At 39.1% G+C, this 26,267-nt stretch overlaps 1 protein-coding gene across 4 annotated transcripts in view; it reads right to left on the bottom strand.

Annotated features, from left to right (window-relative positions):
* Positions 1-17,333, bottom strand: part of SLC39A8 (solute carrier family 39 member 8) — a 66,293-nt gene extending 48,960 nt beyond the window's left edge. For 3 of the 4 annotated variants that reach the window (XR_002409490.2, XR_010472579.1, XR_010472578.1), the window contains exons 1-5: positions 17,027-17,333; positions 9,942-10,110; positions 4,794-4,963; positions 4,141-4,263; positions 2,810-2,977 (exon numbers count right to left, since the gene is read on the bottom strand). Coding sequence is in view for 1 of the 4 variants with exons in the window: in XM_005515263.3 (XP_005515320.3) it covers positions 2,810-2,977; positions 4,141-4,263; positions 4,794-4,963; positions 9,942-10,110; positions 17,027-17,206 (810 nt within the window). In the remaining 3 variants the exon portion in view is untranslated. The remainder of the gene's footprint in view (positions 1-2,809; positions 2,978-4,140; positions 4,264-4,793; positions 4,964-9,941; positions 10,111-17,026) is intronic. The other variant, XM_005515263.3, reaches the window with a different exon arrangement.
* Positions 17,334-26,267: the final 8,934 nt, after the last annotated feature.

The following is a 26,267-nucleotide window of genomic DNA, read 5'->3' as shown; positions in this document are numbered from 1 at the left end:
AAACTATTTCAGATAATGTCTTGACATCTTTTGTAAATTATATAAAGTACAAGGAGGTGCTTGTCTGGGTTTACATTCTGAACTTTACTAGACTGTGTATCTGATAGAAGCAGATGAAGAACTAATACATATTTTTAATGTTTAAGGTAAGGCAGACTACTGACACATTTACCCTACAAACATATAGGATTTCAAAGAAAAAACAATGTCTGTCTGTGCTGGATTATTCCCACTTTGTCATGGTAGTTTAGCAGACATCACAGAAGAGATGCCAACTAAGGAGCTCTGTAATACCCAGCTGGAATATCAGGTCTGACTTTTTCAACTATTAGTGCAGTTCTGTATTATGTGTATCTCCACAGTTTACGGTAAACCCAAGACATCCTTGGTATTTTTGTTCTTCTGAACCCAATTTTTTTCTTTAAAATTAATGGCCCCTCTTTTGTTCCCAAACTTAAAAATTATACCAAGACTCTCTTATTTTATCCTATGATATTTCATCAGATTACTATTGCTATTTCTAATGCATCTCTGACTCCCTCAGACATGAACCAGACATGCCATTTTGTCTCCTCTGGAAGTGCCCACAGGATCAGGAATGCATCCTGACACTGCCTCCATGGCATAAATAAAGGCCACCAAAAAGTTTTGTTATACAATTCCAATATTGTGCGCTCAAGGATACAGACATTTCAGCAATTTGTCTCTGAAACAGCTTTTCTTCAGAGCTCCTACTGTCAAGCCATATAATTCTAATACAAAGCAGATACAAATTTGAGGCAAGCACAAAAGAGGTTTCCAAGGTTGTGATTACTGCTGTAAGTGAAATCTGGAAGTATGTGACTAATTAAACATTTAAATTTACTCTGGCAGCCAGTCTGTTCTGGCATTAAAAGAGAAGAATCGCTGGTTCCCCATGGCTGAAAACAGCTACTACACTTTGGCACAACTGGACTTCAAATTCCCCCAAAGCCTACAAGATGATTTCTGGCTACAGTTTGCCATCTCTAATAAGCTTAGATTACAAGGACACATTAAAATTCTATTAGGTATGTGTTGGCTCATGTCAAATGGTACCCTCATAAAGACCAAATGCCTGTAAAGTTGAACCTGCTGTCAAGGCACTACCCCAGCTGCCACAAAACCCTCAAGGGCTACCTGGCTCCTTTGAACCTGCCTCGAGGAGGACAAGAGTAACGATGGTTTTTTGGTTGCCAATCCCATTGTCAGCCACACAGTCTCTGCCACTGGGATTTCCTTTTAGCCAGCCTTAGCTTCAGAGTGAATTTTATCCTGTTACTTTCAAGAGGTTTTAATACAACATAATATCTTCCTAGCTTTGGAGAAACTGAGAGGAAGAAAGAATGGAAAGCATGAATTTTCGTAAGAACAATAAGTAGAGGAGAAGAAGCTTTGTGAAATTTCAAGTTCTTAAGTCAACATGGCATGTAAAAGGAGATGTATGAGTATTCCACAAAGGATCTTGGGGTGATCTACAATATTTTATGATCATAAGCACTGCATCTAAACTAGTTGCTAGAAATAAACACTATATAGTTACATTTTATTATTATTATAAATGGTATGATTTGTTATGTTTATGTTATACATAAGCAGATGGCTAGCCAAAACATAATAATGGAGTGAGTCCAGATAAAACTTCTGGTAAACAGGGCAAAAAATAACACCCATGACAGTGGAGATGACTGTCTCCACAGAGAGTCGAGGGCCCTTTGTTTGTTTTATAAATCTACAAAATACAGTTTAGGGGCACTCATAATACTAATTCCCTCTTGGTGTCCATGCAGTTTTAACTATTACGCATGTTTCTCCTAATATTTCAAATGCCCAGTACCCACCACACTTTGTGACATTTCTACAGTAAGGACAAGTACAATTTTGCTGCTTTAAACTGTGCACATCACATGTCCTGTGAGCCTGCAGGGTCAATGCAGAACTCTCGGATTCTCTCCCAGCTCTTAGGGCCTGTCTGCGGCTCCCTCTCCTCCTCCTTTTCACTGCTCCCCACAACCAACTTGCTGGCTGAAGAACGTGGGTGGTAAACCAGAAATCTCTACTATGAAAAAATCTGCCTCTGTCATCAGAGAATTGTTTCTAGGTGTTTTTCTTTTTTTAAAATACTGCTCCTCACTGTACAAGGAAGAGAGTAAAGAAGCACACCAACTTACAGCTTCCTTCGATCTGAGAAAAAAATTAAAACAGGAAGAGAATTTGTAGCGTGAAAACAAACAGAGAAACATAGAGAACAAATCTGAAACTTAAACCAGGAGGAATGGCTTCTGTCTCAACATGTTACCTCCATAATTCTAACAGTATCCAAATATACTGGACTAGCATAAGCAGTGCTCACAATATACTGGACAAAAGTTACTGTATTAGTTTTCCTCTTTAATCATTGATTCAGAGGAACCAGGTTCTCACACACACCAACCATTCTCACATAACTTCACGTAGTTCGGAAGACAATATGGATCATGTAACATTAAAACACACTATCACTCTTTAAGCAAAACAATAACACTAAAATTAACTTATTAAAATCAAAATATCTGCTTATATACATCTCTCTGTCCTACCCATCCTGACACTGCTATCAATTAGCTCCTTTTGCTGGCTACAAATTCAGTGCTTCATTCAGCTTTTGTAAGCTTGCCCCAAAAATCTACATTTTTTTCATAAGGCTCAAGCAAGCTATAAGTTTACAAAAACTTGACCAAAAAAAAACCTCATATTAACTCTCCCCTATATAATTCGTGGGATAAAATAAATAAACATAAAATTTTCATACCTGTGCTGAGACCACACTGATGCTGTCAAAACCAAGATTTCCATTGCTCTCTATGACGGCTGAATTTGCATAACACGTCCCCCCATTGCTGGATGATAGTGGTTTGGGTGGGTTAGTCTTATCCTGAGAATGATTCTGTTCAGCATTTTTGGAGTCATTATGGCCAGTCTAGGTGACAAATAAATAATCAGGTAGCTAATTAAAGCAAAAGCAGAATAACAAACATAAGAAAATAGAGACCAAAAAAGAAAAGATGGGGTATCATGCTCATGCTGCCTTGCTTTCAACACCAAGTAAATGTTTAAATGTGCAGCAGTAAACATTTAGATGTTTAAATGAACTCCAAACTTAGATAAGTTCCTAGCTTATCTCTTACTTTAAGCTAATCAGAATACATGTGAGGATTTTTCATTTTTACACCTTTATCTAGAACTTCCCAAGCCAAGTATCTGCCCATAAGTGATCAACATCCGCTAGTTATTCATGGCTGCCTGTCAAATAGAGCCTATTCACCTTTGTCAACTGTTTCCAAAAATAAAGGGCAACAAATTCATTTGCTTTATTTTTTTTGGTGCAGCTATTAAAAACAAGGGACAGTTCATCTTCGCAGCCTTCAATAGCAGCAACAGCTGGGGAAGGGGAACCTTAAGTGAGGTAACAATAGGAAGACAGCACAGTTTCCTTGGCAAGATGTGAGCAGAGAGGACCAAAAAGTTTGACAGGCCCCGAGATAAATTAAGCCTCACTCACATGAATACACAGAAACACGTACTCTGGCATACAGGTAGAAAGCAGAGCCCTGTGCAATATGGATAACTTCAGCTTCACTAAAGCAGGTCTGTGTACCAGAGCATGTGCAAACGCAGAGCTGAAGATAGGGAGGGTGAAATTCAGGCACTGTCAGCACAGTGACACTCTACGTGTGACTGAGAAGGTAAATATGTCACACTGATTTCTCCTGCCCAAAGGGTTGCTCCAGGAGCCGACTCCATGCTCTCCAGCTCTTAAACAGTTCTGCTATTTTTCTAATGCGTTTAGCTAGCATGGCAACAACTTAGCCGTTGAGAGTAAATAGTGCATACACTAGTAACAGCAGACCTCATCTTGATCTGCATTCAATTCCCAGCACTGCTTGAAACTCCCTCAAAAAAGTGAGATTGCGTACCCTATCCATATGGATTTTAAGCAGATATATCAGAACGCGCAGTAAGGCTGAGTTCCTCAGGTAAGATGAAAAAAAAACCCACATTTTATTAAACTATCAAGCATGTCATAAAATAGAACAGGTACTTGAAAGGAAGATTCATTCAGTTAGTGATAGATTTCATTACCTGGTCATAGATCTTCAATGTCACTTTAAGAATCCTTTCCACAAAGAAGAGGATATAGAATCCACCAAACACAGCAACGGCTTTCTCAGTATAGTTATCTACTTTGGGGTCAAAGCCAAATGCCTAACAGCGAAAAAAAAGCAGCAATGCAAATTAGTCCATAATCTTAGCACATTTCCAGAAAAACAAATATCCCCTACACATATACTCCTCTAAAATACAGACTCTCTAGAATCCATGAGTTCCCATGAGGCTGAAATTATGAAAGATCCTGCTATTTTTACATTTTTCTAACATGGATTAAATGATAACCATGTTTTAATTTACTAGAACTTTACATGTGGAATGTAGAAGTGCAAGACAAGGAGGGTCTAACCTGTAGCCCATTAAAGTTCACTAGAATTTTATGCAATGGATTTCTCTTTCTGTCTAGAGGCAGAATAGCCCTTGGTCTTTCCCATGGCACAACTAGACATAGATCTTGATGGCTCTGCTCACCCAGCCAGAAAGAGAGAGTAGCTATTGGCACTGAAGCACACCCACAACTTTTTGGAGATTGCAACCCACAGACAGAATCGCACTGCAGAATACTTCGAAAATTAATATACTTTAGGAATTAGTATGCTATAAAAACAATGATTCCCCTTGCTTACCTCTGGAATGAGCTGGAAAATTGCATTAGAAAAGAGAGTACCAATGGCCAAGCCCACAAAGTAGGTTAAAACCTTGGGAAAATATGACTTCTTCAAGAGGGGAGTTAAAATCAATCCCAGAAGCGATGCCAAGTTAATGATAGACACAGCCAGGAACCCAAATCCCCAAACTGTGGACAGACAAACAGAAAGATAAAATATTTTATAACACTCACTTCAGGCTGCTTGTGATTTCTCTAACAGCTAAACTGGCATGGAATTGGGAAAAAGAGCAGTTCCCTGGTTGAAATTACACATCACAAATCCAAAAATTTTAGAATGTATAGATGCTTAAGATGAATACCTGCAGGAAGGAAATATCTGGAAACACTGTTCAGGACTACCTTATTAAAAATGGAAACTGCACTAGTACGAGATCTGGGATAGCATATCTACTGCTAGTATAAATCAGGTCTCTCTACAGTCAGCAAAGAGGAAAAATTAAGGCTTAGTCCAACAGTCAGAGCAGTTATTGCACAGCCATAAGACAAAACTTCTTATTAGTCCCAGGGTGAGATTCAGTTGTCATTTACTCCTAAAGAACTCTGCTGTCTAGGCTGTACTAGATCCCAAAATCCTTCCTGATAAAGGATGACTCCTTCAAATCATCCTGAGGTGGTAACTTTCTGTTCCTAACACTCCTCCTCTTGTTTTATTTCAAAGTAGTTATGCTGGCTGAAAACACTGCACGTCACTGCTTAGCAAACAGGTGAGGTGGCAGACAGCTGCTAGTAGAGGCAATTATAATAGAGAAATGAAAGCACATAAAAAAAAAAAAAAGGGGGTTCTAGATTCAAACAGATGGACACGTGATTTAGGTACACAAGGGGGACAACCTTTCCTAAGAACTGGCAAATGCAGCAGGGTTCACCACAACTTAGCTTCCTTCAGTATAAGCATAGTCTCAGATATTTAGAGTTCAGACACGAGGACTTGTACGAAGTCAGGCCATAATTATTCGGGAGTCTGAATTATAAGACAAGGCGTGGGGGGGTGAGGAAGGTGGGGAATGGGCAGAAGAGCGGTGGTTGTTGCTGCTCATAAGTTCATCCCAAAGCTGTGCCTCATTCATGACTACTGGTTATCCCAGTGACATCTCAGGTCCCTGTGAGTACAGAGGAAAGTTTTAAAGGTTGCACTGAAGATGTCTACAGCACTGCCTCAAATGATGCCACAGAACCACAAAGTTTTCCACATAGACAGTGGGGTTGTCTATAAAAATTAACCAGAGATAATAATCAAAGCCAACACAATGTTGGCTGTATGAGAACACTTTGGTATAATCCAGGCAGTTGCATAATTATAAGCCTTACAATATGTACGTCAAGCAGTTATAAATTTCCTTCTGCACAACAGAAACTAACAGGTCAGATAACTATCTGCAGCCCAACTTTCCTGCAACACAATCAGCAAACACGCTAAGCCAGATTCCTCCCTGCAACAGGGATGGCTCTACTTTGTTTGCAGAGTGTCTCAATTATTATATGTAATGAATTTCATAGTATGTCAAGAACAGAAAGCATTAGAAACATTCAAAGCATTTGCAGGTGAATTAATGCCAATTAGAAGATTCATTTGCCGTTTTTGAGAGAGAGACAGAGAGAGGGAAAAAACACAACTAGATATCAACAGATTCACTAAGCTACACAAGAGATTAATTTCCATTAAAATAAATGACAATTAAGCTTGTAAATATCTTTTGGAAATGAAGTTTATTATAAACAAATGGGTTTCCAATGCCATCATGAGTCACAACCACTGTTTACAGTTTAGAATTACTACAGAAGCATGAAACTCCTCCAGCTTAGTGTACAGACAACTCTACACATTATTCTGTGCAAAATGTATGTTTTAAACTGAGTTAACAAAATAAAAACCCCATTTATCAAATAGGAAGCATTTAGTGTACTTGCCCAAATTACTTCACCTGAAGGAAATCAGAATAAGTTTCAAAAATTACAATACAAATGTCAGTCCTAATTACTTTTTACAACAAAAAAGAGGATATATTTACAAATTCTGTGTGTAAATCAGTGGATGACACAAATGATAGGAGACCAGAGCTTAAAACGAAGCACGGAAAAACAGGCTATTGCCAAATTGTGAGAGAAGTTCTCACAATACTATATGCTTCACTAACAAACGAAACTAACTTTCATGCTGGTACTCTTTGTTCAGAAGAGTAGAACATACTGGGACATTTAACCTGAAGTACATGTTATAAATTACACAACTGTCACCATTCTGTATGCTTAATGCAATGGGAGATGTCTCATAATGTACTAAAAGACTTGTGCTCATAAGTAGGGATGTATTCTAATCCACTGGTACGAAGTACCTAGCTGTTTTCTGTCACCAAAAAAAAAAAAGCCTTTATCCTTCCTGATTTACCAGAGATTAGGGTTGTCAGAAGACAAGATGCAATCTTACTTTTAAAATTCTGTCCTAGATCTAGATGGCTCAAAGAATTTGGGATTTTACATATTGATATTATGTTTCTGATTTACTCATCCAAAATGAAAGAATAAGTAAGAATTAAAATGAGCAATTAAATAACCTCAGAGAATGAAAGAATAAATTAAGTATTATCCACCCTAGGCATCCTACACATCCTGCATTGAGCTTCAGTAGTATGGGGACTAGTTTAAACTAATGAAATTTTTAAAGGAATAAAATCAATCCAAGATTTTTCTTATACATTCTCTGGGAAGATATTCCCGGACCTTGTGGCAAGCTTTCCTTTGAGTTCAGGAAGACGTGAAGTGTAACTGGAAAGCTAAAAAAGATTACCCCATAATCACACAATTATATGAATGGGTACTTCAAGAAAAAGACCACAAATTGGGGAGAAAACAAAGAAGTTATCAAATACCAAGGCAACAAATGTTGCCAAAGTTATTGTATTATAGGCTGTATTTCACAATATCATGTATGCAGTGCTGTCTTCAAATTGGTTTTATTCACTAGGACTCCATCCACACCTAGCTTTTCATGAGTCCCTGCATCCCAGAAAGCTTGACAGTTTGACCTGAGGTATCTGCACAGAGCGTTCTGCTCAGGACACACAGTGTCTTCCCCTGACACTGGTGGCACAGTCAGCCTTTGCCAGCTACCATTATTCTTTCTGTCTCTACAACTGTAACGCCAACGAAGAGACAGAGCCACAGTAAATGCAAAAAAAAAATAACACAGCAGGAGTACAAGTAAGATCCCTGCCTTAGAACACCATTGCTCAGCATTATTCCTTACAAGAAGTGAGGACAACTGGTCTGGGCCTTCCTGAGGCAGACTCAAGCTCTTCATGAATCCTGTCCTGGGATGAAGAGGAAATAAAGGTATGAAAAGCTTTCTGAAAAAGCCAAGCCAAGAGCACAGAACCTGTGCACCTTGTACAGAAGCAATGCCACTGGGCACTTCCAGCTATTTCATGCAGTTCTGTACACCTCACTATTACCCTTCAGAGAAGCAAGAAAGGGAAGGACTTGAGTGTGCCCTAAAGTCAGCTGGATTACGTACAAATTATACAAATCCCAAGGAAAGAGACACGTTATATGCTGCCTTTTAACTTTTATTCTGCTTTGGCAGCACTTATTTTCTGTTATTGCAAGTAGCTGTCCTGTAAAGCTTATTGTACTAATTTCTTCAGTATGTCTTGTCTGTTGGTATTTTGGAAGACAGAATATTGTTAAGTGTGTGGGAGTCCCTGAGCAGAAAATTCACATAAGCACAGCTGGAAACATGCATAGAGGATTTTGGTTCATGGGCAGTAACTGCTTATGGTTTTAAAATACTCTAACCATGGGCCTTACAGATTTCTTGCACTGCAGCTGAGGGAGGGGCAGGGAGAAGGCTGCCTTGCTTATCTGGCTAGTGGACACTGCTTCTGAGCTGACAGGATAAAAGGAAAACAAGGGGGATGGTCTAAATAGCTTAGGAAGTTAACTACAGGTCAAGCTCTCCACATACAACCTACCTAAAGAGCCTCCTTCCCCCCCCCCCCCCCCCCCAAAAAGGCAGATCCTACCCTCCAGTACGGATATTAAGGACTTTTTGACAGTATATGCCGTCTTATGGTATAAGCAATTTAGAACCACAATGGCAAATTGACACCATGGTTTCAGTGGCTGATCAAATATAATTCTAGTTATTCACTGATACAGCTAAGTTTTAGGAATTATCTATAATTCTTAATAAACATCATCACTTATATTAATCAGAACGTTATTAATGCTAATATTTCAAAGTTATGAAAAACACTGCTGTATTTCTGCTCATAAATACTGCCACTAAGCACCTGCTCATCCAACGTTCTAACTTTTAACTTTAATTCAACCGACTCCCTTGGAACAACAAATTTATTTGGAATACTGAATCAAATAAATAGGCCATTACATATTTGATCCTTGTCAGTGCAAAAAGCAACTTCAATAACCAGCTGAATTTTCCCTGTCCTACATGTTTCACTGCACTGTACAGTTCTGTAGACAAGAAATACAGAAATAATAGTGAGAAAAATAGCAGGAAGCAAGATTAAGGCTACACTGCCATGTGATGATGTTCCATGTGGAGGAGGCAGCACAGAAGATGACATGAACGCAGAAGCTGGAGTTTGGAAATAGTACGAGTATTTCTGCTCAGTAAAACAGTCTCTGGCTCCCCTGACGTCATGACTCCCACCTGCCAACAACTGCACTCAAATGCAGTCCCCTAATAATTTTACCTTGAGTCGCCTTGATGCACATACATCCCACTAACTCTGATTTTCCACTGCAAATCAACTGCACAAACTTCCCTTCTGTACTCCCGTCTTCTCTCCTATTAACCAGCTATTAGCGAGAGTACTTATGGTTCAAGGCACAATCCATTATCCAAACAGACCAGACCCTTCCTTTAATGGGCAAATCGTTCCATAATTACCCACTCTGTTCTTTCACCTTTCTCTAAAACATTTTGAATAGATCATTGTTATGACAGGACATTGTTTAGATAGTCCGCTGACCAACTGTATCTTGCTAAACAAGACATTCCTGTCATGTATAGATAAATTCTTACTATTCTCTTAAGAACTCCACTCTAGCAGCAGTATTAATACAATTAATATTAACTAACCTTGCAAAGAATGTGGTTTAGACGTATCAACAAGGTTTTCCTGATGATCACATGGGTGAATAATCAGTTGTTGCAGAACAGCAGGACATATTGTAGAGAAGCTTGAATTTGATACATGACTGTTGTTTGGTATCCCATGCAAAGAAAAAATTTCCTCACCGGTCAAGCACTGGAACAAAAAGGGATTTTGCCAATTTAATACATTAACACGAAACTAAAAAATAAGTCATATACCAAGAAACTCAAAAATTACATCATCAAAATACTGTAACACATTTTCAAGGAAGTGTACAGTGTTTGTACACTGCGCATCAGAACACTGTGATTGCTTCATGTGAAGCATAAGTGATTTGAAGAAGATAAATCGCAAATCAATGAAACGTTTTAAATAGATATTATACCCTATGAACAAGGACAGTTAAACCTTACATTTGGAAAAATAGCTTGGCAGCAATTAAAATCTCACGTAATTACAAAATAATTACATTTAAGAGCAGACCAGATACAGTTATAGTCTCAGTGACAGAGTATGTCAGAAAATTATCAGTAATTCAGTGACTGTTTATTCATGTAAGTGACCACTTCTACTTTACAACAATGCTTCTTATTTATCTCCCCAAATTAGCTGTTTAAAAATTGTCCAAATGTTTGCAGCACTCATTTTTCATTCATTTTATAGCGATAACTGTGAGCAGCAAACATTGGTTTGTAAAACCATCGTGTGCTCCAATGAGACAAACTCTTAATTTGGATCTTCACTTTGTCTTCAGCTCAGGACATAACAGTACCTAACAGGTCAAGGATAAATGTATTTAGCAACACTAAACCAGGCCAGGGGCAGGGATGGTTGCTATGTTTGTTATTTTCAACCAAAAACATAGAAGACAAACCATGAAATAGCTTAAAATGTAGATCTACAGAAAAATTGAGTATTTTTAGATGAAATGTTCTACACTGCTGAAGTCTTTTAGCCAACACTTTCCATTTATTTGCATTCATGATTTCCTACAACAATTAGCAAGGAAAGAGTGCTCTTTTTTGGGGTATAAACAAAAGTGATTTGGCTTATTGCGGTACAACACATACAAAGTTTGAGTCTTAAGACAAAAAAAAACAAAAGACAAATGTTTTCTTCTATATGAGACAACAAGTTAGAGCCTAACTCTCCCTGCAGCAAATATCAGTGTGGTTGCAAAAGCAGAGCACTGGAAGCCTTAGCAAAATAAAATGAATGGTTACTCCCTGCTCTTTTCAGTTTTGCTAGCCTTCAGGTTCCACAGCACTTCTCCAATAATTCAAGATTACTATTTATAAAGCAAATTCCTTCTACAGACAAGCCAAAGCAACTGCAAGTCATTTACTTCAACAGAGCTGCTTCCACTTCAGTTAATAAGTATTTTTCTAATACTGTCCCGAAAGGTGAAAGGCATGCACATGCACTGTGAATGTGACTATTTCAGATCTAGCTTGAAGGAAGAGAACATGCAGGCAATTCAAGTAACTTCAGCTCAATTACATCCAGGATGTTTCTGCCCTTCCTCTTTAATGACCCAGTCTAGTAGAACATTCAAGAACATCCTTGAACTTATAAGTCTAAATTTTGTTAAGGCCATGAGACACTGAAGACTCAAATATATACAAGCAATGTGCATATACTTTCACCTTTCAATGTCCATGCTGATGTCCAAGTATCACATATAAAATAAACATAGTTTGATAACAGAAAACGTGTTCTGTTTTAAAGCATGTTGCCCCGTTTAACACCAGCAGAATTAGTGCATAGAGACATCGTCACTGAAGATAGCGTCTCTAACAACTCAATACACGAACCTCTGCAACTTTCTAAACTGGTTGTATGACTAATCATTTTGCCATTAACTCTGCATTATACATGCAGAAATACATGGAAAAATACATGGCTAAATACATGGCTAAAATATTTAATGTGAAACAAAGAAAGGATATTTGTGGTCTATAGAAATAGTTTCTATACGGTGCTTCTTGTATTAGTGGCTGATAAAGCCATTTCTGGAAGTTTGCAGTGAAAAGTCCTTAGCAAAACAAGCTACTAGGAGCTGAGAATTCCTAACATAACTATCTCTAAGAGAAATTATTCTGAACTATCTCGTTCCCAGAGATACAGAATGAATTGCTAGTATTTTAATATACTAATATGTAAGTATTAATATTAGCTCAGAAAAATCCAAGCCATGTTGTATGTAGAAAAAGAGATTATGGAGAAAAAATAAACCAGACACAGCATGAATTTGTAAACTTGAGACTTGTAACTTTGGCTACATACAAACAACTAAGCGAGAAATACCAGCGGACAAGAGCTCTTTTATGTGAGGGTGAGAATCAGCATTTTATTTAATTCCTATTATTATTTTGATTAGGGACAAACCCAGAAGATAATGATTCCTATAAATGATTCATTGTTATAAGTCACTTCATCCTCTCAGTAAACTCCTACATACATCCAAGAACTAAAAAGCAAAGTAACATGAGGTCACTGGCAGAATTAATGGATTAATTAAAAGATTAAATCTATTAGAACCCTTGGACTGGAGTAGTTTGCACACTGCAAAACTCTGCATTTATCTTTGGCGGATAAATACATTAAGACAGCCACACTGCTGTAAAAACATAAGCTATTTATTTTGTAAGACTGACAGACGATCTCAGGAGAAAACAAACTCAGCCTCATGAACAGGGGCCTGAGAATGATGTCCTGGCTCAGCAAGTCTCCTGCCAAGTCTGTCCCCTGCTATCCAGTAAGCCTTGTCAGAACACTGAGGTGAGGGAACTGGTTGTAATGGGACTGTCACCCAGTACTTAACAAACAATCGCAAAGAAGATACGACATAACTGATCATATTAAAAAATAATTTAATAAATGCTTTCATCAGAATTAGGGAGGCCTTAAATCCCTAGAATTTACACAACTACAAAGCATTCAGACTTCAAAAATGAAACCATCGACTGTGTCATTCAAACAGATGTTCACTTTTCTCCTAGTAAGGCTCTTCCAAAAATGACTGGCCAGTCTGGGATTTTTTTTTTTTTTTTAATGGGAAACGAAATAAAGTGATGCCAAACTATCTAGAATCTCTTTATACCAGTATCTTTATAAATGAAAAGTAGATGCCAGCTCACCACATCTTTTGAAGGAAAGGACTGGATAATTGCTCAGACAAAAATAATGTACAGACCTCTACCTGGAAAATTAACAAAATATACTACAGTACCAGTACCATCTTGTAAACGCTTCAGTCACTTTTCTTATCTTCTGCCATGTTCTTATCTTCGCTCTGCCTTTGTTTTATCCGTAGCATTCCACATGTGAAGTACTAAGATACCCCACAGCAACCTGGACTGCGGTTTCTAGATGTTGCCAGATTAAATACTGGCCTGGCCCACATCAGAGCTGCGCTGTGGGTCACACAGCAGCAACAGCGCAGAGAGAAAGCCCTGAATATCCATCTGATCAGCGTGTTTTTCTGAGCCTTAGCCTGGATAAGGCAAAATAGAGACATATGACTATGTCTTCCTCAACATACTTATAACAAATTGAAGCATCCAATGCTGATGTGGTGACACCTTTTTGTCACTCAGCACTGGTAAGACCTGGATGCTAGGAGACGGACAGGCCTTCAATAAGCAGCGCTCCATGGGAGTCAAACCTGATGAAGCTGCTCGAATGCACTTGACACACTGACATGCTCAAAGCAGCTGTTCATGCTGAGAGCTGAAAACTGCCCATGAATGCTGAAACTCGCTGATGATATTGTAGAAATAAGAAATTGAAAGGGTAGAACAAATAAGCCTCTTTCAGGCCATTGCCCCTTCTTTCAAAAGGCGTAAGATGTAATTAGTGAAACACTACCATACAAAACCAAAATCAAAGCAGATACTAACCTGGTTCTAGTCTATCCAAAGCACCAAAGTAATTGTTTTTATGACTCATCTTGATGTGAAAACTACTTATATCTGATCATAAATATAAAAAATAATTAACTTCATGTTGTCCACAGGTCTTGTTTACAAATTAAAATGCATTGCATTACAACACAGTATTCGAGCATAACATACGGATTGGCATAAATATAGATTTAGAAGAGTCCAAGAAGGAAACTGAGGCATGATTTTAGCACCTACTGATTACAGCAAAGCACAAACAAAAAGTGATGTTAACAAGCTTTCTTTCCAATGCCCATTTATCTTCTATGTATTTTTGACCAAAACTTTTGAGCATGTAATTTAATCCTCCAGCACAGAGGTTATCGCTGTCATACTATGATGAACTCAATGGCAGAAGCTCCAGTCTGGTTTCACATTTTTTTATCTTGCTAATAATGTAAGATACAGAGTAAACATGCATTCACCTACTGAAATTGCTAAGTTCATCCCAATTAGTAGGATTAAAATATGTTGGAATTCCACAGTAAAAAGAAAAAAATGCAGTGACCAGTTTTTGAGTTTGCTCAGTTACTACTTATTTCTCTGACAGGAAGCCTTAGCTTATATATTAAGGAAAGGTGATAACAGAAAAAATGAAGAGCAAAGAAAATATAAACACAAAATTATGAGAATTATAAAAGTGCATGGTGAAAGAAGAGACCAAAAGCTTAATGAAATAGAGACAGTTCAATCAAAAATTCTTTAACAGTACTCAAAAAAAATTTGTTTTCTTTTGTGTGTTTTACAGGGAAAAAAAATCAGCATCTTCATGCACAGCATAGGAAATAAGTTACCATAAATGCTTACATAAGTATGCATTCAAACATCATCATCATCATCATCAACGAACTAAATCGTTTTTTCTTCTCCCTTATCTTTTCAAGTCAGCCTGGTATCAAAGAAAAACAGAAATCAAGCAACTGACTTCTGGTTTACACACCCAAACTCTTTCAATCTTTAAGAAAATGGATCAGCTTCTGCCGGATCTTCCTTGTGAGATTAAGAAGCTTACTAAAATTGTTATGAATGAAACACTAAAACTAAACACCGATACTGGCGTAAAACTAAGAGAGACTGTTCCTTCCTGCCAGTTCTTGCAGTGCTGTATCACCTGTCCATTACAGATCAGCTCTCCACAAAAAACTACTTCAGGCTTGGATGAGGGACTCTGATAGAGCAGGGGTGCGTAATCTTGCCTGGAAGAAAGCCTTGGGGGTCATCCCACTAGCTCTGGACACTGAAGTTAAGAACTGAAAGTCTAAGATAAACCTTTTTTCCTCCTACAGTCAGATATTTGGGCAGCCTGAATGGATTCAGCCTACCTGAGAAAGACACAAATCACTTTCCAGAGTTATTTACTTTCATCCATAGAGAACAGGTAGAGCTAAGGCCTCGGGTGCGTTCCAACATATAAAGTCAGATTAGGCCACTTTATGTCTGCTGTCATGTCCAGCAGACACTCTAAATTATCAACTTGTAAGCACGAAGAGTCACAATATTTGAAAATGATCACATATGTTTTACTCAGTATATGCATTTGTATGCACTACCTGCCCACAGTCATTGATACACCTAACATCTATGACGGACCAAAAGCCAGGAGGTAAAATGCATTTCTTAAATGGTACTAACGGAGCAACCTTAACGCCAATTTTAAGAAAGAACACAAGTAACTCAGAAAAAAAGTATGTGCATTTCAGTATGGTATCCCAGATATTATTCAAAACAGACAAAACTAGAACAAGCCTGTAACAAAATTTCAGTTAAACTTCAAATGAATTATAAGGAACATGCATTTAAAGGAAGAGTATTACTTTTTTTTATTTCCTCTGTAGCCTGTGCCAAAGTCTGTGTACGAGTGCTACGTGCTTTTGCAGAGGGAAAACCTGAAGGACTAAAGAAGCTGCTCATTTCTATTCCCTTTTAAAGAAAGCTCCTTTTCATAGCCATATTCAACACTGCAAACTTGTATTTAGCGTGTGTGACTGGCAATGTTTATGTTTTTAATACACTGTGTTGAAACAGTGTTCAGTGAGATTCGAAAGCAGTAAGTCTGGCAAATATTGCCATGCTTATACTGAATAGTATATTGATTTCAGTGGTATTAATTCCCAACCAAATCTCTGCTAAGGGTAAAGACACCAGAATTACGCTCTTTCTAAAGCGTACGGAACTTATCCAAATCTCCTCCACAGAACAAGAGCTACCACTCCCAATGTAAAAAAGAAGTTTCTCAAGGTCTCCAGAACTATGCCCCTTCTGTTTCTCAGGGAGCTGAACCAAACCAGAGCTTTCCTTTCATTCTCATGACTGACTTGGTGTCCCTGATTCCTGAACATAAGGAAATCTCCACCAGCCTCAAGATTCCCCTTCAAAGAAACAAACTCTGCCTAGGACACTACAGAGGTGTGAAATTATATAGACTTTTAAAGTAGCAATGAGGTCTGAGTTTTGTATAGAGACATTAAACAGAGTAAAATATTTCCATGACAAGTGCTATTTCAATGATAGTAAATTAAATGTAATTTTAAACAACTTTTAGTATATTAATTGATGGGTGCGCACTTTGCACTCAGTTTAGATGAAAGATGCGAAAATTTCTGAAGACGTTTCTTTACACAAGCAGACTTGTCTATAATCAAGATTGTGCTATCACCTAACAATTTTCTTTTAACAAGTCCTGAAGATTTGCATATATAGCTCTTAGACAGAAACACTAGCCGATTCTCATACACTTCTCACTGTTGTCCAGATGCTATTTACACAGTAAACGCGCCAGTTTAAGAGCTGAGCAATGAGGAGGCAGAGCTGACCCCTCGGGCAGCCCCGCACCGCAGCAGTTCCCTGACGGATGGCATTTCTCCCCTGCCGCAAGCTGGTCTCCCCGGTGGGCCGGTACCTTTGCCCGAAATCCGGGCCCAGGGCCTCAGGAGACCTTTGCTCCCACACTCCCTCCCTTCCTCTCTCCCCGCTTCAACGTGGGGAAACACGACAGCGACGAAATTTAAGAAACTACGGAGCTGCCCACCCAGCTCGGTGCCCTTGTTCCTGGACGTGCGTTTCTATAGCCCAGCCCTCGCCGCGCAGCCAAAGCGGCACCCGGACAAACCCGGCTCCCGCGGTACCTGGTTGTGGTGCAGGTGGGTCAGCGGCAGCACCGCGCCCAGGGCCGGCGCAGCGCCCAGCCGTTGCAGCAGCGCGGACAGCTGCCCGGCTGACAGGCTGTGGTTGGCCCCGAAGACGCGCAGCACGTCGTCGGCGAAGGTCGCCGCGGCGCCCCGCAACACCGCCCCGCGTGGGAGCATCTCCAGCCCCGCGGGACGCAGCGAGTGTCAGCAGGCGCGCACCACCGCGCACCCCTCCGCACCGCCAACGCCTCTGCCCGCGCACCCGGTGCTCCGCGGGGCGGGAGCGGCTCCCGCCCGGCTCGGCCCCTCCCCGGGGGGCGTAGTGGGGAGACGGGGCGGGCAGCAGCGCGGCGGTGCCCCAGGGCTCCGGACAGGGCGGGCGCCGCTCCCCCGCCGCTGATCCCCCCTGCCCTGCGGGAGTCCCCGGCAGGGGGCCGTGCCGCTTTTTGGTCCCCGCCGCCGTGTTAGGCTGGCTACCAAGCGTCAGCCGAGCCCCGCCGACCCGGGACTAAGGGCAGCCGCAGGGCCTCCCCGTAAGCCGGTGTCACAACAGAAGGGCGACACGGGGCTGCTCAGAGATCGCCCTACACCCAGGCAGAGGCGAAGTCTGCAAAACCCCTGGTTGCTGCCAGCTCTGGCCCAGGGGCGAAGGGTCACAAAATCAGACACATGCATGGAGGTGCAGAGTCTTTTCTGAACTGCCCCAAGTGCACGCTTTGCCCTTGCTAGTGGTCTGCCTGATCGCCTTCCCCGGTCTGCCACACAGCCCCTTCCCCCAGTGCCTGCACCCCAAAAGCAGGCCCCAGACCGACCTGCCATGACCCACAAAATGTCAGATGAGATAGTCGAGGTCAAGGTCCAGGCCTAGGCCAGGTACACGAACAGGTATGACCCGCCACACACACCTCAGCAGCAGTACCCCTGCAGTCAAGGCACCTGGACCTTGGAATGAGCCACTTGGCTGGCAGCCAGTTAGGTAACTCGCTTCTCTCAGGCCCAAGTCAAGACATGGATTTGTGTCTAGCCTACCATTTTAAGAAGGTTTAATGCACACACAAAAAAAGCATGTTCTTTCATGCATCCTTTTTAACAAACAAAGTTGTGACTGTTCATGGGTATATTCCTAGGGGCTGTCAGTTGGTTTAGATAAAAATCCTCAGGTTTCAGGACAGCAGCCATGTAGCAGCAGCTCCAGCTCAGGAGAAATTTCTACTATTGACAAGTTATTTTGTAACTGCCTGTTACAAAATTCTTACGTATCTCTGTAGTGGGAAGAGATAGCATATTTTTAAAGATGAATATTTTTATAAACAGATTCTCATTCAGACCTCTGTGGAACTGTGCTGAATTACATGAGCTGAGATACTGTCCCTGATTCCAAGTTTTCTGAAATGAGAATTTTGTACTGTGTGTGCCAGGAAGCCTGGGTAACAGCACTGCAAAGAAGTCATGGCTGAACATACTTCACAAACAGAGAAACTCATTTGGATAAATTCTTCATAAACAATTTCTCAGTGCACAAAGTATAGCAGGAAAAAAAAATGCCAGCAGCATAACCTACTACCAGGACAACAAAAAAAAAAAATCTAGAGAGAGCTACAATCATATAAATTCTACTATTGGAAAACCTAAATGCTACTCTTCTGAATTAGACCCTGAATAGCCAAGATATTTTCATGTTTCCCTCATACTTGGCTGGTGGAAGCCCAAACCAGCCCACACACAATTTAGTTGCAGGTTGTTCCAAATGACAGTCCCCATCTGCACTGGTTATACCACCAGCCATGGCTGAAGATTCTCCACCTTAGCCACCTGTCCATTTATTTGTGCATTTTGGGTCTTTTCCAGAGAAAACAACACAAATTTCCTTTGCTGCTAGTAGAATCACAACATTCTTTAGAATCACAACATTCTGCTACTGTCAGTAGCAGAACTGGCACCACCTGTATTTTCTTCTACAGTGTCTCTATTTCTGAACACAGCTTTAGTAAACAGTTGATTATTGATGGCATTCTGAAATTCAAACAAGTCTATACTTGAAAAGTGCCTTAGGACCGCTAGATAAATGGGAAACAACTGCAAACTGGTTAAAGCAGATAAATCAAAACAGGTTGCTGGTTCCATCAGAAAGATTTGTCAGTGCTTTGTTGTGCAATGCCAAAGGGTTAATCTCAAAATATATTAAGACTTCCTTTTAATCAGTAGCAGAAATGTAAAGGATTATTTAAATTAGTGTAATTAAAGAAATTCATATTTGCTTTAGTTCTTAGGGCCATATTTGCATAATGCTGAAAAGTTTAAGGAATTCCTGGATGATTCCATTAAGAATTATTCTCTCTTGACAAACCTCTGTAGAATGAAAATCCTGCTCTATTTGAGAGAGAGCCAATTTTTTTCCTCAAGGAGTGACACATTCATATTACTCTAGTTTAAAAGAAAAATGTAGTTTCTAAACTGAGTGTTACCAAAAAAGATCCCAAGAGCTAGAAGTACTTGCTAACAATAAGAGCAGAGGTCACACACCTTTCAAACTGTACAAGTAGCACTTGAAGGACTACTCCAGATTTTGCATATATTCTTGTGATGTACAGACCCAATCAGAAAGTCCGATCTTTGTTCTTATCAAGCCTGATACAGCTTTGTCAGGTACTAACAGAGCCAAATTCGCTTTCTCAAACTGAAAGAACAATCTGTTTGTACACTGTAAAATAAGTATTTCCCAACAGTACTTCATGGTCCTGACTCACTATTGTTTTGTTTCTTGCTTTTATTACACCTGTGTAATGTTACTGTCACATTTAAACCAGCACAAGGTGCCAGTGTACCAGATGGTGACTGGCAGTGGGCAAGACATATAATCAGCTTCTCCAATCTTCTAAAGGGCCAAATCCTCTCTGAAGTGGGTTTCCTCTTTAGAAATGCAGTGAAGCTGTAGCTAATTACATCAAAGCTAGCATGAGTTGTAATCGTATCTGTTATTTACTTATCCCCAAGTCAGAAGAACCCTCTCTGTTTATTGTCATTCAAACCAACGGAAATAAACTTATTTGAAAATAGCAAACATATTATAATTCTGACATTTGGCAGGTAAAACACATCCATCCCTTGTATCAACTCTGGCACCCTTTTGCTCTCAACTCTGAGTTGGATTATCTATTTAAACGGGATTTTAAAATTATATCCTGTAACTAAACACCCTTGAATCAAACGACATAAAGCAATAGATATTTCTAGGGGACGTATCTAGGTAGAGATGCGTAAAAATATTGGACTGACACCTTTTCCACCTATTTTCCATAAGTAATTCTCTTCACTGTGGTAAGCAAATTCCAAACAGTTCTATTTGTTCATTTTTAACTTGGCCAGGCAGACTTAAAGACTCACAGCCATGAGATTTTAACTTCCAGGGCCTCACAGTCCAATAAATTACAGGTTAATAGTGTGCTAAGATAGATACTCAGCTTTCAATATAGCCACCTCAGGAATCTTGCAGTTCTAAGTTCTGTGCTCTTGCAAATAGTGAAAAGGAATTCAGAGATTAGAGCTCTAGGAGCTCTAGGAACACAGGTAAAGGGTACTGTGAAGACTCAAAACCACAGAAGCCAGATAAAAACCATACTGTTTGGCCTAAAAAATCTTAAGATAATAAAGCCTGAATCTTATCACTGTGCAAATCTTGACTCATTTTTGAAAGGCAGGGTTCACAGAATGGCACTAGAAATATGTCCTGATATATCATAGTAGAAAAGTTTCTGAAATTACAGAATTAAAAGTAATCTTTGCCTCAAGGTGCGTTGGCCAAAATACCTCATATTGGTACAGTAAAGCATTCAAAGGGAAAAGTGGGATCTCAAGTTTTACAGAAGAGTTTGACTCTGTAATTTTAATAGTTTAATGTTGAATTACAAGTGCTAAGGGCACAGACCTCAAAATACGACAGGTATAATGGCAATGCTATGCTAAATCAATCATTACTTGCTTATTTTCTTAGGCCGTACTATCCATACCATTTGTGTATTGTTTACTATCCTGGGAAGCTTGGCTCACACAAAAGGTTAATATTATGCAATCGATTTCACCCTGCAGGAGGTATTAGTCATTCTCCAACCCTCCAATAGCCAGTTCATTAGCTCTCCCTCTCTGAAACTGTAAAACACCAAGTTTCCGATAAGAAATGTGATCCATTTGCTCCTTAAGACTAAATATTGTTTCAGTATTTTTAAAAACAAAATCTTCACAGTAAAATAATAGTATTAAAACCTTTACTGCTCATATCTTCAAGGACTAATATATAGAGATATTTAAGGATCTTCAACCACAATGAGAGTTTTCATTAATGGAGAAATGCAGATGAAATTATGTTCAGTTCATATCTGCTCATTAGAAAACTAAGATTAATAAAATTCCACTGACACTTTAGAAATATTTGTCCCCACCTTGTTAGTGTAGGCTCAAGACAGGATCATATTTGTCGTGTCAAAGCTTCAAGTTGTTCTGAATCTGAAGTTTTGGCCTAGGACCATCTCAAGTTTTCAGCGGGTAAACAGGCTTCTAACTTATAAAATGCAGTAGCTGTGGGCTACAGCTTCTGACGGTATGAAGTGAGCCAGTGCCTGGAGAGCTGAGCCAGCCTAGAGCAGCTGTGGGTCAGGGCTCAGAGTACCCAGGGATACGTGTGCAGGGAGACAGAAACTAATAAACTTCCTTGAAAGAGAACACTGTTCACCGTGAAGATTAATATTGCTCATATGGCTTCACACTGCTCAGATAATCTTTGCCAGAAGAGTCATCTTCTGGAAAAAAAAAAAAAAAAATGTATTTTTGCACCTTTGGAAAAAAAAAAATAGCTCTTCTTTTTTCTGTGATTAAAAAAAAAAAAAAAAAAGAAAAAAACAAAACAAAAAACAAACATCCACACAAAGAAGCACAAAACACTACACATTCTTATGAGCTAAACTACATTTTTGAAGAAAAGGGAAGTAGAGAAGTTAAGCGCTCTTTTTCAAGGTAGCCTTACTTTGTACTGTAGCATTACAAAAAAGAATTTTTACATTTACAAATTAAAAGTGAAACATTTCAGGCTATTGTCCCCAAGTCTTGCAAACATACTTTGAAATTTAAATTTTCTATTGTTCTAAAGTTAGATCAAAACCAACCTTAAAGTCTCAAAATCATTGATGAAACAATTAATGTTTTGTAGGAACATGCCTAGTAGTGACCTCTTACCTGGTGATGACCTTTAAATCCACCAGAAGATCCCAGAGGAGGGTCAGTACACGACTGAAAGCCACAAGCCCAGATTATATTGACATATCTGCACTGAATTGTATGTCGCTAAAGAACAAGGGTTACCACAGAATAAAGGAGAAGCAGTCATATGTCAATATTAGTGTGATTAGATAAGCAGAGTAGTGTCAGCAGGATGTCCGAGACACAACATGCTGGCGTTGTGTTTTACAGGCTGGATTCTGCAGGGATCAAGATGAACCCCGTGAGGGAGCAATGCTAAACCAGCTGCAGGAGTTCTTTGGGTTTTTTCCTCATAATCCAGTATGGTGCAAAAGTCAGTGGAGTTTCTAGGGAGGGACCAGAACAGCCTTACCAGCTCCCATTACAGAAGACAATTGTTCTGGACACTTGTAGATCAGTGGCCTTCAATACATCAGTCCCTTTGTTTATTTGAAATACAGCTGCTAAACATGCTTGAATAAGCAAATCATTTCTGAAAAGATGAAAAATCAACTCTGAGTGTGCAAATTGTGTCAGTATGCTTAGCACATCTCCAAAATAGGTGCAGTACAGGCCCCTCAGATTGGTAAATGTGCTTGATTTTTTCAACAACTACTAATATCAGAGAGGGGAGAAAAGGCATAGAAGGCATCTAATTTCAGTGGAGAAATACAGATGCAGGTGACACCTTCCCATTTTGGGATGCAGTGGGTTATCACACAGAATCAGGCCCTTCAGTCACTTCTCTTGTACCTGCCTGCTTAACACTGAAATTTTAAAAGTTCCAATTAACAAACAGAACTCCAAACCTGCATGCATTCTTCAGTAAGTACTGTTGCCATGCCAAGTTTAAATTCAGGATATACTTAAAACCGTAATGCTTCAATCTATTAAAATAATAACCTTCAAATGACAAAGTTTTTAAATTTGGGCCATGGGTCTCAGTCAAATATCAGTTCAGTTATTTAAGTGAGAATACTTGAACACAAAAAGCATCTCAGTTTTAGCTCTTTCCTGGATGTATTTTGGCATCTAACTGCAGTTACCTGCAAGTAACAGTGTGTTAACGATTTCAAAAATAGTTTGTATTATTCTGTTGCAAGACCAGCAGCATTATCACAGTGCAGTACCAGAGTTGCATGCAGTTTGTGACAGCTTTTGAACTCTCTGTGCTTTCACGAACTTGTTAGAAGTACTGGTAGCCTAGATTAACATTCAAGCTCTGCCTGGCATGAGAACAGCTTTTGTTTTGTTGAAAAGTATTAGAAAATATGTTTTCTAAACTCTCGCAACTCATAATTATGCTGTAGAATACAGCCACAAGATGCCTTTGAAGTTAGATTAAACTAAACAGGATTGAATAGTTATTGATAATCAAAACATTCAGGTACATCAGACAGGACTTTCTAAAATTAAAGAGAAAAGGGTATGAACACTTACATATAGGTATAACACTAGGTATGAGATTGCCAGCTGGCAACCTAACCAAGTTTGAATTTAATACATGCCGAGATGAAGCTTCTAATACCATACATAGAAGTAGCACATTAGATCAAAGGCAGTTCCAATTTCATCTTGAGCTTATTCAAATCTGAATCGTTACAGGTATGAATTATTATTGACTTAGTTCATGCAACAGTGGAATCCATTTCCATGCTTAGTTCACAAAATCTGAGTGTGTCTAAACACAAACAAGAGAGGTCTTTAGGATATTCTACCACTAAATAATTTATAGAAAAATCTTCACATATATGGCACGTCGAATAAGGATATCCATAGGCTATGCACAGCACTTGAAACCTAGTGTCCAAAGTATAAAGAAAGAAAAAAAATAACATTCTATTCAGTGTTATTGTAAAAAGAATTTGCTTTTTTTTTTTTTTTAAGTTATCTTAAGATTCTGAAAGCTATTAGTAACTTATACTTCAAGAATTTTTACAACGCTCATCCCTCGAAGGAAAATATATGCAATTCAGTGAAACTGAGAGCTCTTACTTTTTCCAGGGTTCTGTACATTTTTTACAAAAGACATAGCTACATCTGACTTCAGGGATTTAACTGAGCTGATGTTCGTGTGATAAAAACAAGTGGAGTGGAATAAAACGTGCCAAAGGGTAAACGATGACACTAGAACTTCCTTCAGCAATTAGAGCAGAAGCACCAAACAAATACCTGTTTTAGTTACATGTGTAAATCAATAAATTGATCTAGAGATCACTCAAATTTATGGGATAAAAAGACCCTCTGTGAGGATTCCTCATATGCAGAAGGAAATTATACTTCTCCTAGCAAGTACCTGTTCATTAATGTTCATTCACTGGTTTCTCCTTCATTTCCCAACAAATTTTCTAGTTAAGCAAAATATTTCAGTGTTCACCCTTCTCAAAGTGCCCTGTTTCCCAAGATATGTCATTCTATTGAACAAAGTATGAGCAGATATACAAAATGCATATATTACCTTGGAATCATCACTTAGCACTAGAGAAAAGTTGCATTTATGCATAGTTGTGTTTTAGTATTATGTGACTGATTTGTCTGCAACAGCCTTTGGCAATATGAAGTGTAAGTTTGAACCTTCTCTCGCTGGTACTCTAAGTGCCAAAATGTTAACGTAACAGTTATTTCTGACATGCAAGTTATTTAATATATATCTATCTAGATGATGGTGGTGATTTTCAGGTCTAAACGCTTACTGTTTATATAAGAATTTCTAATGCCATTTGTAACCTCACCATGGATGTTATACTATGTGTCTGTGTGTTTGGAGTTGGTTGGTTGTGATTTTTGTTGGTTTTGTTTGTTGCTTTTGCAGGGGAAGGGGAGGAAAACCATGTGTAAGTGACAGCAGATTCTTTTCATATTCAACTATTTTTGCTTCAAAATCTTGTACTCTCTGTAAGGCCTAACGCTATTAAGCCTAGCTTACTGAGGCAGAAGTACTGCCAGCTCTGCTGAGTAGTCTTTATACACAATGTGTACAGAAGGCAGAGCCTGAAGTCGTGAATGTACCAGAGCATTGATTTTAAAGGAGTCAAGAATTTACAGCACCAGAAAAGGTTCAAAAACAGTTTTTGGAAGCCGTATGTGAACTTATCATCAGGTCAGAATACTAAAAAAACCCTCCATGGAGGTATTGCCTTTGTTTACCACAACTCAGATATGGAAATCACAGAATCACAGAATGGCTGGGGTTGGAAGGGTCCTCTGGAGATCATTTAGTGCAACCCACCTGCTAAAGCAGAGCAGAGCAGATTGCATAGGAATGTGGCCAGGCAGGTTTTGAATGTCTCCAGAGAAGATGACTCCACAATGAGTGACTCAAAAACAAACAAACAAAACAAAGCCAAAAACCAGGACAACCTTCCAAAGTATTTACTATCAGTTGTGGAATAGAAAGTGTTAAAATGGCTAAAGGATAACACAGTACAAACATTTGGCAGAGAATGCTTCCTAAACAAGTTACAGATTAAAAAAAAAAAAAAAAAAAAGGCTCACACATTTGCATCTGTGGGCCTCATAAAAAAAAATGCACAAAAGAAATCAGACAACTAGTTCAACACCATTAACTTAAGGAAGCTGGCTGCAGAAGTGTTAGATAATTTTACAGCTCAATTCATACATTGGTTTCTTATCATCCTACCTCAAAATGCTGTACAGGATTTATAATCCATTAACACTTTTAAAGGTCTTTGAAGAATAAATACATTAAGTTAAGCCCTTTGAATCTATTTGTGTTCTTCTGGTATACATCAGAATAGAATCTCTTTGGCCAAGCAAAACAAAGAATGAGTTAGAATCAGAATTTGCAAGCCAAAAATTAAGAGAGTCTAGCAGTCTCTATTTGCTTGGCCTACAAAAGGTGTTCTCTCAAGCAAGCACAGCAGGGAGAAAAGAAACATAAGAGTTCATTCAGTTCAGCTTGTTCCCTGTTTTTGTGAGCTTGTGAGGCAAACGTGTGGACACAGCATGTTTCCAAGGTCTAGGCTGCAGAAGCAGACAATAAATTGCT

This window comes from Columba livia, chromosome 4 (assembly GCF_036013475.1).
Source record: "Columba livia isolate bColLiv1 breed racing homer chromosome 4, bColLiv1.pat.W.v2, whole genome shotgun sequence".
In the NCBI taxonomy this organism is placed as follows: Eukaryota; Metazoa; Chordata; class Aves; order Columbiformes; family Columbidae; genus Columba; species Columba livia.
This window is presented reverse-complemented; position numbering and strand designations above follow the sequence as displayed.